The following is a 16,033-nucleotide window of genomic DNA, read 5'->3' on the forward strand; positions in this document are numbered from 1 at the left end:
CTGCACTAAATATTTGTAAGCAGCTTTTTAGGACTCTGTACCACTAAAGTGTACTGCATCTTGCAACGTGCCTTACTGCTGGCAAAAAGCAGAATGTGTCTCAGACCGGCCAATTTGCTTCAATCCAGACTCATTTCAGGCATGGTTGCTAATTAAGGATTAACAGATATGTCTGATAGTACAGTACAGACTCCCTCAAAGGGGATGTTTTATACCACATTCTGTTAAAGCTAACGTGTGCTGTGACACTAGTGTGAGGCTTGCAGCCTTCCAGCTGCCCCTCAGGGGAGTGGGGAAGTGGCAGAGTGAGTACCAAGGAAGCTGGGGGGCGGGGGATAAGTCTCATCTATTGTCCTTGTTATCTGGGGCAAGTCACTTTGCCTCCACTGCCCCAGGTACCATCTTAGATGAAGCCATCTCTAGGGCAGGGAATACCTTCTATACCTGAATTATAGTTTGCCTTGGGCACAAGCATGGAAAGGTTCACAACAAAAAAAACCCAAATCCTCCATGCAGTACCCTCGTTATGACCTCTCCTAGGTGGAAGCTAGTAACACTGCTGAATATTGGGAAAAAAATAAATAAATAAAAGTATCCTTGCCAGTATGAAGAGGCTTTTACATTTCATTTTGTTTTGCCTTCTGTTAAGTTTTAGAGAGTCTCTCCCCCCGAGATTCTCCAGGCAGCTTGCAAGCAACACATGACAGTCAAACGCCCAAGCCAAGAGCTTACCCAGCTTCAGTAGTTGCTTCCCTGAACATTAAGCAAAAAAATTCTATTCTATCCTGTTTAGTTTACGGCTTGACATGTGCAGTGGAACAGATGTTACTGTTACAGACAAAGTTTTAGCTTGTTTATGAAATAGTTTTGTACTGGGACCTCAGTTTGTTGCCCTGCCAGTATCTGCACCATGAGCCATGCAGTAAAGCATTCACAGGTTCTTGCCATTTGTAGAGGTGAGAAAAGACGGCTGCCCGGGCGCTGGATTTTAAGAGTTTCTTGCCTTTGCAAAGCTCGGCAATTATGTTGATTAACATTATCCCAGTAAGGTTGGCATCCACATTTAAGAGCACAGGACCCTTCTGAATCATGACCCATGTTTTACTGGCAACTGCAACTGGTCCTGCTGGGGCCAAGTCCTTAGACTTACATAAGAGCAGAGAAGCAGGCATTTGCTAGAGATTAATTTACCTTGCTGCATCATAACTTAAACAAGGCCCGACTTGTGTCTACCCCACTTTGCCCCAAGCTAACATCTGTGACGTTTGGCATTTTTCAGCTGGGTTTAGTATCTTGGTAAGGAATATGGATTTTTCTTCATTCAGTGGCAGACCCCCAAAGGCCAATTCCATTGCTATTTAGTCAGGTCAACTGGCCATCTCCAGCTTGCCCTCAGATTGGCTAAAACGTATGGGGGTTCTATAGCACAACCACATTTAACCAGATTGAAGAGAGCAGGCTTTGGGCCTTTCACATCCTAAATGCAGGAGGCCATACAGGTGAATAAAGTGACAGTAAGAGCCAGAAAAATGATTGGCTGCATAGGGAGAGGAATGGTCAGCAGAAAAAGGGAGGCGATATTGCCCCTGTATAGGTCCCTGGTGAGGCCTCACTTGGAATACTGTGTACAGTTCTGGAGACTGCACCTTCAAAAGGATATAAACAGGGCGGAGTCTGTCCAGAGAGTGGCTATGAAATGGTTGATGGTTTTCATTCTATAATCTATCCCCATGTGTTTAAGGGATAAACATGCATACCCTAAAGGAAAGGCAAGATAGGGGAGATATGAGAATCATTCAGATATCAGATGTTTCCATGCACAGGAAGTTAGCCTCTTTCAACAGAAAGGAGGCTCTAGAATGAGGGTGGAAGGGGGTAGGACTCAGGAGTAAATAGGAAATATTTATTTACAGAGTATGGTGCATAAATGGAACAGCCTCCCAGTGGAGGTGGCAGAGAAACCATATCTGAATTCAAGCAAGCATGGGATAAATAAATAGAGGGGACCTGAGAGTGAGGGGGAATTATAAAGCTAAATTAGTTGAGTGACTGGGCAGACTGGATAGGCCATACTAAGTTTCTATGCACAGATTGCATCTGCCTTGCCCTAGGACTTGCACCAGCAGAAAAAGCAGATGCCAAGTACATGGGAACTTCTACTTGTCTGGTATTACATCACATGCACTTAACTTTTGAGTATTAGGGGAAAAAAGGGTCTGTGGCTGTGAAGTACTTATAGACTTTGTAGTCCCGGAGAAGCCTGGTCTTTTGGGGGCAGGAGCAGCCGAGTGAATGAAAGTCTCCCCCAACCCTCCCACTGAGAGGTGCCAGCCAGCAAGCACCAACCGCTGTCAGATTTGGGAGAGCCCATTGGAAAGCACATCCATGAGGTTTAAAATAAAAATGGAGCTGAGCTACTTCAAGGTGTCTGAACACCATTCCCTGAAAGAGAGAACCTTTGACAGCAAGCACCAGACCTCCGTTGTGTGCCAGGTGAGGTCACAAGACTGAACTAACATGTGCCTGTCACTTACAGACTCCATGGCCTCCTGCGCCCTACTCAAAATGCAGACCACCCTCCTGCATGCCGAGTATTCAGAAAGTGAAGAACCCCCCCCCCCCCACCCAATACCAGAAGGGGTCATCCCCTATCACCACCTCCCTGCAAGGCCAAGGTACCCCACTAAGCAACGCCCTCCCCCACCTCCAAAATGAAGGCTACAGCGTGCTACAACTGCATTGCGATGTAACCCTCCCTGAACACATTTTTTGTAAGGTTGCTGAAAGACAGGGTAGTCTTGCCTGTCTGTGGTATGTACAATTCTAGCACAGCCACAGGGAAGGCATCTTAACCCAAAAGTGGAACAAACATTTGCATCTTAGAATTGATAGAGTGAAAACCCTCCTCAGCCCTAGAAAAAAAAAAAGAAAAAACCTACACCCAAGCCTTAAGCCTCACAGCACCTCAAAAGGCTTTACTGAGCTGCACCACCAAGAAAGCTAGTTAAATCTCTGGATAGTCATAAGGGGCAGCTTTCTATCCCCCATGTATGTACACATTGAATGTTGATTGAAAAAAATTCTACCGAACAGTACAACAAAAGCAGGGTCACGAAGCTGACCAAGTGAGGAACAAAAGCCCTAAGTGTTAAAATGCAGCATTAATATAGAACCTGAGCTTACACTCCCAGTACCTAAAGAAAAAGGCCATTGCCATCAGATGTAGAAGGTGTCAGAAGAGACGTTTGGTTTCATTGAGTGAGACCCAAAAGAAGTGCAATCAATCATTTATGCTGGGTACCTGAAAGGCAGCCAGATAATCAAATCCCTGATTAGCCCATGAAGACAAAGCCTCTGGACAAAGTACAAAGACAGTTCATCTTTTGAGAGGAAAAATCTTGTTTGCCACTGGATGAAAAAGCCAGCATGCAGATGAGCCTTGAAGGATGAAAGGCTCTTTGTCTGCAGCCCATCTTCCCACATTCATACGGCAGCTAACTGCACTGGGTGCTTGATCTCCCTGTGTCTGCTTTAGTTTCTTGTATGGTTCCCTTTGCTTATTCCTTGAATGCAACCAGGACTGGTTGGGGTGGGTAGTCCCTGGTAGGCAGCCACTGTCTCAGGCCCTCTCCTCCGGGTGCTGTAGTGGCCCTCACTGTCAAAGCCATCTCTACACACAACACACCCAGAATGGGGGGGGGGGGGGGAGGGAGTTAGAGGGCCAGGTCAAAATGGAGGCCCATGCATCCCTTTCTCCTTCCTGACCTTCAGATGGAGGCACCCCCTCCCCCTCCCATGTAACACTTCTGGTCCTCACCATGATTTGCAGGACATTTGAGGAATAGGGCAGCTTGAAAGGCAACTCAGACCAGTGCAGGGCCTGCCATAAGGCTTCAGAACTAAAAAGAGTTCTGTCCGAGTACCCCTACTCTGTTTCAGAAGATGCTGAATGATCATGCAAAAGACTTGCATGCATTTCCTTCATCCTTCATTGTCTAATGCATATTTATTGGAAATATGTGGAATGCTCAATGAGGGGTTACTTGGACAGGGTTGGAACACTTGCTCCAGAATAAAGGAGGTGGGGGTGAATAATATCTATTATATTATAAATAAATATTATATTATATTTATTATTATATATTATAAATATATTATAAAGATATTATAAATAAATATAATATCTAGTATGTTTATGTATTAGAATGCCTCTGATTTATAGTAATTCCTGTTTAAGAACTTGCTGCTCTAAAAAACAGTCATTTGCTAATTTATAGCACGAATGTTACTTTTGTAACCTGTTGTGATCTATACATGGAACGATGGTATATAAAGTGTCTCAATAAAATAAATACTTCAAGGAAAAGCAAATGAATGGAGTTTGAGGAAGATTGGATGGCACCTGGAGTGCATGAATATTGATTGCCTCAATACTCTGGGTAGATGAAGGGAAAATGGGTACAGTAGGTTTTACAATGACAAGTGAGCAGAGTGGTCCTTGCCAGTCACTCATTTTTATTCCAGTGAGCACCAAATGTCGAGTATGGCCAAGACCTACAACTTCTAGATCTAGAAGGTATGAAGCAGCTGAAAAGGTCACCTAGTCAAGCCCACATTAAGCCAGAGCTTCCCAAAGCTGTCCTGGGACTCCACAGCCAGTCAGATTCGGAATAGCCATCGTGAGGGTACAGGAGATCAAAGCATGAAAATAAATAAAGCTGTTCACCATGCACATTCCTTACAGATATCCTGAAAACCCAACTGGTCAATAGGTCAGCTTCGGCCCTACAATTCACACAACTCACCTCTAGAGGAAAGGTCAGCTGTGGTGCGGTTCTTAACTTGTTACACTGCACTAAGTGGGAAGAACAATGCAAAATTCCTGGGCTGACCATTTCAGTACTTTGGTTACTGAAAAATCAGGGCTCTTTCGTTAAATAATCTTTTGCGTTCTTTATTTTGCTACTCCAAAGTGTCCTACAGTTCTGTCAAGACTCGGCCCTTGTCACAGAGCAGGTGACCAGCAGTGACCCAAGTCAGACTTGACTTCTCACTTGGAGGCTACATGTGCCGCTGAAGACGGTGCTTAAGAAAGTTATTGGTGCCCATACAGAATGATCTGGGGTACTTCACGTTTATTTCAAACTGTTGAAGCTATACTGGCTTTTAAAACAGTGAATACCACTCAGTTGGCTTTTTCCAGACTAAGCCAGTAAAACATAGAAATGATGGCAGAAAGACCAATCGGCCCATCCAGTCTGCCCAGCAAGCTCCCACACTTATTTTCCCATACTTATCTGTTTCACCAACCACCAAGTTCAGGGCCCTTGCTGGTAACTGATTCAAATTTCCTGCCACCCCCTGCCATTGATGCAGACAGTAATGTTGGAATTGCATCAAAGGTGAGCATAAGGCTGAATGGTTAAGGGTAGTAACCGCCACATCAAGCAAGTTACCCCGATGCTTGGTTACCCAGACTGCACAGATCAATGCCTTGTTGGATGTTGTCTAATGTAAATCCTGTTTTCCATATTTCCCCCTGCTGTTGAAGCAAAGAGCAGTGCTGTATATGCATTCAAAGTGATGTATCAGGCTTAATTTGTTTAGGGTATTAACAGCCGTAATAAGCAGCTACCCCCACACTTATTTTACCCAGATTGTGAAGGTCAGTCCTTGTTGGTTGTTGCCTGAATGCAAATCCTCTTTTCCACATTTCCCCTTGCCACGGAAGGCGAGAGCAATGTTGGAGTTGCATTAACCTTGCGAAGGCTTATTGAGTAAGGGTAGTATCACCAGGTAATAGCCTCCATTCCAGTACTCCACCCCCATCCTCGAGCCTTTATGGATCCACACTGTTTATCCCACGCCCCTTTGAAATCCTTCACAGTTTTAGTCTTCATCACTTCCTCCAGAAGGGTGTTCCAGGCATCCACCACTTCTCCATGAAGAAATACTTCACGACATTGGTTCTGAGTCTTCCTCCCTGGAGCTTCAAATCGTGACCTCCTTGTTCTGATTTTTTTCCCCCAAAGGAAAAGGTTTGTTGACAACCATGGCTCATTAAAACCTTTCAAGTATCTGAAGGTCTGTATCATATCCCCCTGCTCCTCTCCCCCAGGGTATATATATTTAGTTTATTCAATCTCTCCTCAAGTCATTTTTATGAAGACCTTCCACCTTTTTGGTCACCCTTCTCTGGACAGCCTCCATCCTGTCCCTTTGGAGATACGGTCTCCAGAACTGAACACAGATTTGGCCTAAAAAAAAAAAAAACCACCACTAAGGCATTGGTTCCCAGCCTGGGGTCTGAACTCCCAGGGTCCACAAAACCCTTCTGGACGACCCCTTAGGATGAATACAAGAGTTTAGCTAGGAAGATGAGCAGTTAAGTGTAGCTGGGTTTAAAAAAGTATGGACTTCTCCAGGAACTTATCAAAAAGTTAAGTTGGCTTACAGAATAGCCACTGCTACTGGCATTGGTAGAATGGGATTTATTTAATGTTTGGGTACTTGCCAGGTACTCGTAGCCTGGATTGGCCACTGTTGGAAACAGGATGCTGGGCATGATGGACCCTTGGTTTGACCCAGTATGGCAACTTAAGTTTCTCATCTATTGCTCATAGCAGGTCTGAAATGCTAGTGGGTAAAAATATCAAACCAAGGAAAAATCAAATTGTTGAGTTATACAAACCCCCCGCCCCTTTTTTATAGGGTCAATTGGGTGAGCTCAAGGAACTAGACAGAAAAGCACATGGAAGCAAACTTGAGGACAGCACACCAGCAGGCTAGGGAGCAGTTATGGCACCTGCAGCCATGTCAGTCTTTATAGAAGTGATATCATTCCGTTTAATTCCATTATTGATACTGGTGAAAGATGCGTTCATGCCTGTCTCACTGGGGCCAGGCAACTGTGGCTTGTCCTTCTGAAGGTTTTCCCAGAGCCCCAGACTGGAAGGCTCCCACGTCCTGGTTTCACAATATTTCTGAAAGCTTATAGCATGAGTGTAAGCACCAAGCCATATTTTAAATACAAGTGACTATAAAAGACTGGTTACAGCTTATTTTACGCTTACCGCATTAAGGCATGAGGCAGCTAGCAAAGCTTTCCAATTCAGCTGCAACCTTTTCATAAGTTAGCAGGGTTTAATTCTTGTCAACAGCATCTAAAAACTATTCTTGTACCTCAAAGAACAGATGGAATCCACTGTGTGAGTTCTGGTAGAAGTTAGCAGCAGCAGGGTAAGTCATAGCATGTCTTACCCCTGTGTAGGCCTGGAAGACTGGGCATGCAAATAGCAGATGACGTTTAGTGTGGAGAAATGCAAGGTGATGCATATAGGAAAAATATCCTACAATGTAGTTACATGATTTTTCATGTTAGGAGTTTCAACCCAGGAAAAAGATCTGGTTGCCAGTGGACAATACATTGAAATCAGCTCAGTGTGCTGCAGCTGTCAATAAAAGCAAACAGTTGGGAATTAGGAAGGGAATAGTGAATAAAATGGAATGTAAATGCCTCTCTCTCCATGATGAGACTACATGCAATTCTGGTTATTGTATCTCAAGATTTAGGTGCACAAAAGGAGGTACTGAGAAGGGGGACCAAAACAGGCATGGAACAGCTCCCCTATGAGAAAGGACTAGGAAGGTTAGGGCTGTTCAACTGGGAGGGAAAAACAAAAAAAGAGCTGAGGGGGGATATAGACCTCAAAATCTTCAAGGACTTGAACAGGTAAGTGTGAATTTAATTTACTCTCAGATAATACAAGTACTAGGGGGGCACTCCCTGAAGTTAGGGAGTACCATACTTAAAATCTGAGAAAAATGTGTACTCTATACATAATTAAAATCTAGAATTCGTTTCCAGAGAATGTGGTTGAAACAGTTAGCTTAGTTGTGTTTAAAAGTGTTTTGGCTAAGTTCGTGGGGGAGATGTCCATAAGCTATCAAGTTTGACTTAGGAACAGACACTGCCATTACTGGCATTAGTAGCATGGGATCTACTTAATGTTTGGGTATTTACCAGGTACTTGTAACCTAGATTGGAAACAGGATGCTGGGCTTGATGGACCCTGTCTGACCCAGTATGGCAATTTCTTATGCTCTTGAGTACTGCCTTGTGCTAAGGTTACATCTTTGGATGCATTCAGAGACAGCTACAAAGGGTGCAGGATTTATACCATGAATTCTACATACAAGGACAGATTTAGAGAAAAAGATAGATAAGAAAATATAGAAGACATTTACAAATAAACTGGTGGCCACTTGATGAAGTCTGAGGCAAGAAGTCACACCCCTCTAGTCCTACTAGGTGGTCAGCTATCCTAGTGCATATCCTAGTGCACAGCCATATGGAGTCAGAAAGCAACCTCACCAGTGCAATGGATCCAAAGGAAGCAGAAGCCTGTGAATCTAGGACGTGTCTTGGTGGCTGCCATCAACTGCGGTGAAAAATCACTCTCAGCCTGAAGTACCAGACACCCCCCACCACCACAAGACTGGTGCAACCCAAGGCTTTAGAAGCTGCATCAGCTTCTGAAAGTGGTGTGGCTACCCCAAGCAGCAGAACGCAAGCCACGCAGAGCCCAGGTCAGTTGATCAGCCCCATGAGAAGCTAGAGCTCATGCTGCTTGCAGTGGGGCCTCTGGCAACTCCTGGACCTTAGGCCAAGCTCCCAGTAAGATGGGAATGCAAAGCACAATTGAAGCCGGACAAGCCAGAGCTTCAGCAGTGTGAATCCAGAAGGAGGAACATCTTGAGGTTTTACCTGTGCCCCAGGTTTTTACCCTAAGAAAAAAAGTGTTAGGACATTACTTGATTAGCAATGTAACGGGCCACATGGTGGGGTAGAATCCAGTTTCCCTTACTAGGAGCAAGCAATTAAGGACAATCTTGTGGGTCTGTGGGACACATGGACTGTGCTCTTAAGATTAACTTTTGAAACTAATACAGGACCCCAGCAGGAGGAACAAGCTGTGTCTGAAGGGGCTTTTCCCTGTCAGAGCCTACGTGTTTAGCATCGGGGGAATGACAGTCTGGCTCAAGAGGTTGTGTTATTCACAGGGTGGCATCACTAGGGATTTTAAAAGCCCCTGATCAGAGCAAGGTAACCAACACAAGTTTCTGCATTTTTGAAGGCTGGAGCCACTCCAACAAGTTGGCAGGTAAGAGTTTAAGGCCATCTTAAGGTTCTCTTGGACAGTGACTTGCTGATAACATGTAGCTTGCTACTTTCTCTTGAAGTCCCTTTAAGGGCTTGAGAAATATTAAATGGTGGCTACATTTTGCTTTGGTTTTGTTTTTTTTTAACTGTTTAAAGATTAACACAAGAAAGCAATATCTTAGTGGAGGAGGTGGAAACAGGGTTAAGAGTTCAGCGAGGCAGGGCTCAGGCCAGCTTAGCAGCACCTCACGTACGAGGGGACCCAGACGCAGCTCCTGGGGCAGGTAAGGGCCAAGACGCCTCAGAGACTGGCAGACTCCCCCACAGGAGCTGCGACGGCATCACCATGGTAACAGCCAGTGACTAGATTTAGGGTCCAGATTAAACCAGGAACTGGAGCGAGCGGTTTGCTACGGCAGCCCCCTGGCTAAGGGCTGCCACCGAGATGGATTGGCGGAGCTGGTGCAGGGGGGAATAGAGGTAAATCCCCAGGAAGCCACAAATGAAGGCCTGGAGCCAGATCTCAGGATGAGTTCCAACTGACCTGAGGAGAAGCTACCAGGCCAAAAAAGATCCACCTCCATGGTAGAAGCAGGGGACCTTATCCTTGGTAAAGGAGAGGGTAAAGTCAGATACAGAAGGGTCTGCAGTATAAGTACTAGAAAGTGTTTAGACAGAACCCACAAAGTTCTGTGGGTGGTGCAGTTACAGGGGGGAGAACTACTCCCATACTCGAGTCCATATCACACAGTCAGCCACCTGACCCTCTCACTCCCTGAAAGAGATCGGGGACAGACCCTGCAAGTGGCAAGGCAGCACTATGCCTCGATTAGGTCATGCAGACAGGGGGGAAGGCAGCACTATGCCTCGATTAGGTCATGCAGACAGGGGGGGAAGGCAGCACTATGCCTCGATTAGGTCATGCAGACAGGGGGGAAGGCAGCACTATGCCTCCATTAGGTCATGCAGTCAGGGGGGAAGGCAGCACTATGCCTCGATTAGGTCATGCAGACAGGGGGGAAGGCAGCACTATGCCTCGATTAGGTCATGCAGACAGGGGGGAAGGCAGCACTATGCCTCGATTAGGTCATGCAGTCAGGGGGGGAAGGCAGCACTATGCCTCGATTAGGTCATGCAGTCAGGGGGGGAAGGCAGCACTATGCCTCGATTAGGTCATGCAGACAGGGGGGAAGGCAGCACTATGCCTCCATTAGGTCATGCAGTCAGGGGGGGAAGGCAGCACTATGCCTCGATTAGGTCATGCAGTCACGGGGGGGGGGGGGAAGCACAGCAGACTGTGAAAACGTGTCCAGGAGAAACAAAGCTTTCCCACAAGGAACTGTCACAGGAAAGCAGGAGTGTAAGAGCTGGTGTCATGCAGCAGGAAGGAGGTAAGACCAGGACCGAGGGGCAGCTCTCTAGAACCCATGGGAGTGGTCAATCCGGTTTAAGAGCGATTCCACAAGTCCGTCAGCATTAGATCACAGCTGACTCCTTTGAGGGGCACACCTATAAGATACAGAGTCTGTTCTAGTCTGTTGTAAGTGCCCCACAGGTAGCAGATTATTGAGCAAAACCAGACATAAGGGCTACCCAGCAGCTCTAACCATAAAACACCTTGCTGTGCAAACTGGAGAACCCATTTGTGCCTTTCCGTCCTCATTTACTTATTATGATCTCATCTTTACTTCCACCACTTGCTGGAATGGCTCCTGCATAATCTCTCCCTTCCACTACGGAAAGAGAGTGGCCTTGATCAGCTCAGACAGATATCCTTGCAGTGATTTAATGCCCAGCATCTAAAGATACGAATATATTTCATAAATAGTCTATTAAATTGAGCTGTTTCGTGAGTATGAAACAAGTACATTAGAACTGCAACCCCATCTCGCTATAAGATGCTTAGTGAAAAATGATCTGTCACGCTTTCATGACGACCAATTTTTTTTTTACTTTAATTAGCATAATAATAATTTTGCAGAAGGGGGTCCAGTTCAGGGGTAAAGACGAGTCGCAGCGGGGCAGGACAACCATCAAGTGCGCATGCGCAGAGCCGGCCACATTGTTTTCTCCACTCAATAGCCCCATGGGCGGTGGCTTAAAGAATGGAATAACTGTTCTGCATGAGACGGGCGGGGGGCATAAAATAATGCTCCCACTGTGCCCCGCCACCAGCAAATTAGGGGGGAGGGGGGCTGGGGCGTCACTAGGTTCAAAGCTGCCGATATACTCCAGAAAATCTTACAGAAACAGCGACAAGGCACAGACTGAACTTTTAGACCCTCCTCGGTATCTTCACAAAATGAATCCCTCAGCAAATGAGTCAAGATCGTGCGCTCCAAGATCGCTGCCGAGCTTTATTGTAAAGTTTGGGTTTTTTTTACACGTCTGATCCTACCACCCACACCCCATTTTCACTCTACGCTTTTTTTAAGCAAATCTAAGCCCCCATCCGCATCACTCGTGCACAGGGCAGAACTAGCACCGATTGGGGGCTTTGCAAGCGTGCACAAGACAGAAAAATCATCTTATTTAATTGCATTTTTTGTATCTTGCTAAAGCGGCTCCATAACGGAGATACAGCGATCGCATGCACGCGGCTCTCCGGTACCCACCTTCCTGTCGGTGACTCCCTCGCCCACGGCCTCCACCTCCCCCGAGCACTCCATGCCCAGGGCAGTGGGCAGCGCGGGCAGGCGATCGTAGAGACCCTGGCGGGCCATCAGGTCGGCGAAGTTGAGGCCGCAGGCCCGGACCCGCACGAGCAGCTGGCCGGGGCCGGGGGCGGGCAAGCCCTTGCGGACCTGCAGCTTCACCTTATCATAGCCCCCGTGGGCGGCGAGCATTAGGCACTTGTAGGTAGGCTCGGGCGGCTGTGGCTCCTCAGCCACCGCCGCCGCCACTTCTTCCTCCTTGTTCTCCTCCCTTTTCTGCTCCTCGGGGAGCTGAGGAGCTGGCGCTGCTGCTGCCGCCGCCTCTCCGGACATGCCTGCTTGCTATAGTGGAGGGGGGTTTGGTTTCTTGCAGCGGTGCAGACAGCTGTGCTCCAGCAGCGAGGGACAAGCGCAAAACCCGGCGCCTGGAGCCGCCCGCTGCCTTTATAGCGCCCGGCCTTAAAGGGGCAGCAGCCCTGCCCCCTCCCACACCCCCGGCGCGGTAAGTACATCATTGCGGTCCGTTCGGTCTCAGATCGCCAGGACTGGATCCCTGCTAGCCATCTTCTGCCTTCTTTGGGTCCAGATTTTGACGTCCAAGGCACCGTTCACACGGCAGGCAGAAGTCATTTTCCCTATAGGCACAAACTGGGGAGTGGATGGGGACCCTTACATCCGGCCCCAAATAATTAACCTCATCCATGCCCTCTCCAACCTGTTTCAAACTTTGTTTATTTAGGCATATCAAAACATTATGGAAGCGGTTTTAACTAATAAACCCTACAGACTATATAATATATATTATTGACATCAATATGTATATATGTTTACTATATTGTAATTTGCTTTGATCATTTTTTAGAAAGGCAGAATATAAATTTTTTTTAGATAAATTATTTATTTTTATGTTTTTATTTATTCCGCTTTTTCCGCACTTCACAACGGATTGATTCAGGTACTTAAATAATGCTGGATAAAATGTTCAGCCCATTTTGACTTCAAATGCTTACAATAAACCACATTGTTTGCCTTTTCTTTACTGTGAAACTCCAACCTGATTTTTTAAATCTTATTCTTGAGGAGGCAATAGTGTTTGCCCTTTTTTTCCCCTTTGATCTTGAGTACATTTCAGGTATTGAATGTCTCTTGGCTCCACCCAAACAGGAGTCTGCTTACTATTCAAGTATATATATGGTCCACTCCATCCCAACCTAACCTGTCTTCACCATGGACCACATTTATTCATGGTAGTTGAACATTACTTTTTTTTTTTTTTTTTTAAATCTTCTCCTGCTTGGCCCAAGGTCCCTTGGAAGAAGAGGGGTGCAGCTGTGCTGTTCGTCATCAAGCATCAGGCTCATCTGTGCTGAAGTGCCCAAGAGTAGACTCAGAGAAGGCTGGGGGAGGAGATGAAATTTCACTGAAAATTAAAACAAAGAAGGCACAGCCATATTTAAAAAGGTATGGGCTTTTTATTTGCAAGTGTAAACATGTAAGATATATAATGTATTTTGGGTTTTAAGTGATTATGCTTACTGTATAAATCATTTTGGGGCCTTGTGGGAGATGCGGTCAAGAAATGTGAAAATAAATAAGAACAGGGAGACTTAGGAACAAGACTGAAACAGGAGGCAAAATGTTTGTATCAGATCGACCCTTTCCCTTTTAGGGAGTAAGTCCTCATGTATGGCTTATAGCACAGGCCATGCTGCAGTGCAGAGGGTTAACAGATATCTCCAAGTCCAACTTTGTTCTTGTTATTGTATTATCATGGTTGCTATTGTACAATCCTAGAGCTGAAACCGCAACAAAGATAAGTAAAATAAAGAATTCTCCTGCAGTTCCAGAAGCGGCTTTGACAGAGAGTCGACAGATCCTCTAGAAGGCAAGAACATAGGGGGAAAAAACTATAGCAGAAATTCAGTAAGTTCATTGTATGTCCAGCAGGTACAAAAGCTTATATCACTCAGGATTTCTGATTACCGTGTTTTCAACAGCGTATGTCATAAATGGAGCCCATATGCAACCGAAACACACCAAGACATCTTTGGCCAAGGCAGTGAAAGGCTCCGTTCCAGGATGTGCCAAACCTTGACACAGCTACGGGCTAGTTCAGGGAGCCCGATGCATTTCCATTTGGAAGCATATTGTCCGCCTTAACTGCTAGAGGCTGATAATTCTCTGGGCTTCTTTCCTCGAGCACAATATTGTTTGATTCAGACTCACAACCCAACATTAACAGAGGCTAATCCAATGGTGGATTTCTTCCTGTGATGACGTGTATCTGATTTACTACCTCTCTCCTGAATTTGACAGCAGTTCTGCCCACTCTGTTTAAAATGTTACCTGTGAATGGACATCCTCTCCACTACCTGCAGTAAGCTGAATATAATCCGCTTTGAAGTGTTTGAAAAATCAATAAATAAACAGGGTTCAGGGCTTTCAGGCCATAATTTATGTAGCTTTGCTGGCGTAAGGTGAGACTGGAAGAGAATTTTGTATTGTGTGTCTCCACGAGTGGTGCATGTAGATATACTGTAAGTACAAATTATGGACCAATGTTTCTCCTATAAAGGCACCTGCAGGTCTGATTCCCAGTTGCATTGATACAAATACTTCCTTTCACAAGCTGTGGGGTGAAGCAATAACTACAATTTGTAAAGCTGTTCCCTGCTTCTTTCTCTTTTCTTGGGGAAAAAAACCCCACAATTCAAAATCTCTTAAGTAGTTTAAAACCTTCCCAGGACCAATATTAAAAAAAAAAAAAAAATTGGCTTGATAAATTGGATTTATCTGGCTAAGTGGTGCTGCTAAATATCCGGCTATGGTCAGTGGGCAGCATTTAGCCGGATAAGTGATGGGGGATGGGCATATCAGGGAGGAGTTGAGTTAGCTGGATGAGTTATCTGCCTAACTCCGATATTCAGAGTTTAGCAGGATAATTTACCCCGCCAACTCTGGTCAGGCCACAGGGTTGTCCTAAAGTCAGCCAGTGGCAGTGTTGCTGAATATCCTGGCTAAGATAGCCGGATATGTGTATGTGCTGAGCCGCACAGTGGCTGAATATGGACCCCCATCCCTTTACAGGGAGAGAAGAAATGCTCCCATTGTATAAGAGAAGATAATTGGAGCTACTGGCATGTCCAGTTTGTTCTGGATGACTTCTCTGAACATAAAGGTGGAACCTTCTACAAAGCCAAGAACTCTAGGCAGTGCCCTGTCTGTAAGGCAGCTGAATTGAACTGGGCACTTCATTCCAAGGAGAGCAAAAGAAGAATCAAAGCGAATAGGGTGACAGCCGAGAAAGGGAGAAGCTTAGCTTCTGCAGCCTGCTACCTTTATCCGTACCTTGAAGCCTTTATCAATAATTGGGTGAGAATTATTTGACTGCCTAGGTGATCTCTTGGGGGAGAAAAAAAAACAGTAAATGATCCATAAGTATAAAGGGGCATATGAGAATTCTCTGTTTCCACCCACTGCTGACATAGCTGCTGTGCTGTCCAGTCATAAGATTTAAAATTAGATAATGTGAAATTATGGAAGGCTTACTGTTCCAGGTGTATCTGGATGGTGCACTACTCAGATCAGCACAAACATGGTCTGGAATCAGACAGGGTATCATCGTAGGAAAACAGAACAGTCCGGGGGCTATATTATCATATTTATCCTAGGTTTAAGCCACACCCCTACACAGAACCAAAGATTTGATATCAGACAAAAATGGGCAATTTAATTCAAATAAGCCTTTGACCTGAGCAAGGACATTCATTCCTCTGGATTAGAATTATTTACTTTACCACTTGAAATGGAAATTGGTATGGATGTGTTCTTCTAATTTGCTTGGGATATCAAAGGGTCCAATAACGGATTTAGATTCATTCAGCTTATAAGCAGAGAGCTCCCCAAATTCCTTACAGATGGCCAGTAAACTGGGCAGAGAAACAAATGGGCTCATTATAAATAATACTGCATTATTAGATTTGGAGTTCGCCCATTAATATTCCTAACAAGATCAGAACTTCAGGTCCCAGCATGCAGTGGGGTAAAACCAGGACTGATGACCTGAAGCTACTTGGTAACCCTTCATGCACCATTTTGGTGGCCCTTCTTTGACTTGTCGCTGTCCCTTCGCAGATGTGGTTGCCAGAAATGAACACAGACAGTTTGTAAGATGGGAATCTGACCAGAGACCTGTAGGCAGGCGATATTACTTCCC

General features: G+C 45.5%; 1 protein-coding gene across 1 annotated transcript in view; it reads right to left on the reverse strand.

The window, feature by feature from the left end:
• VAT1 (vesicle amine transport 1) overlaps positions 1-12,185 on the reverse strand; it is a 33,664-nt gene extending 21,479 nt beyond the window's left edge. Inside the window, exon 1 of the mRNA XM_029572704.1 lies at positions 11,779-12,185. Coding sequence (XP_029428564.1) covers positions 11,779-12,150 — 372 coding nt within the window. The 5' untranslated portion in view covers positions 12,151-12,185. The remainder of the gene's footprint in view (positions 1-11,778) is intronic.
• Positions 12,186-16,033: the final 3,848 nt, after the last annotated feature.

This window comes from Rhinatrema bivittatum, chromosome 12 (assembly GCF_901001135.1).
Source record: "Rhinatrema bivittatum chromosome 12, aRhiBiv1.1, whole genome shotgun sequence".
Classification (NCBI taxonomy): domain Eukaryota; kingdom Metazoa; phylum Chordata; class Amphibia; order Gymnophiona; family Rhinatrematidae; genus Rhinatrema; species Rhinatrema bivittatum.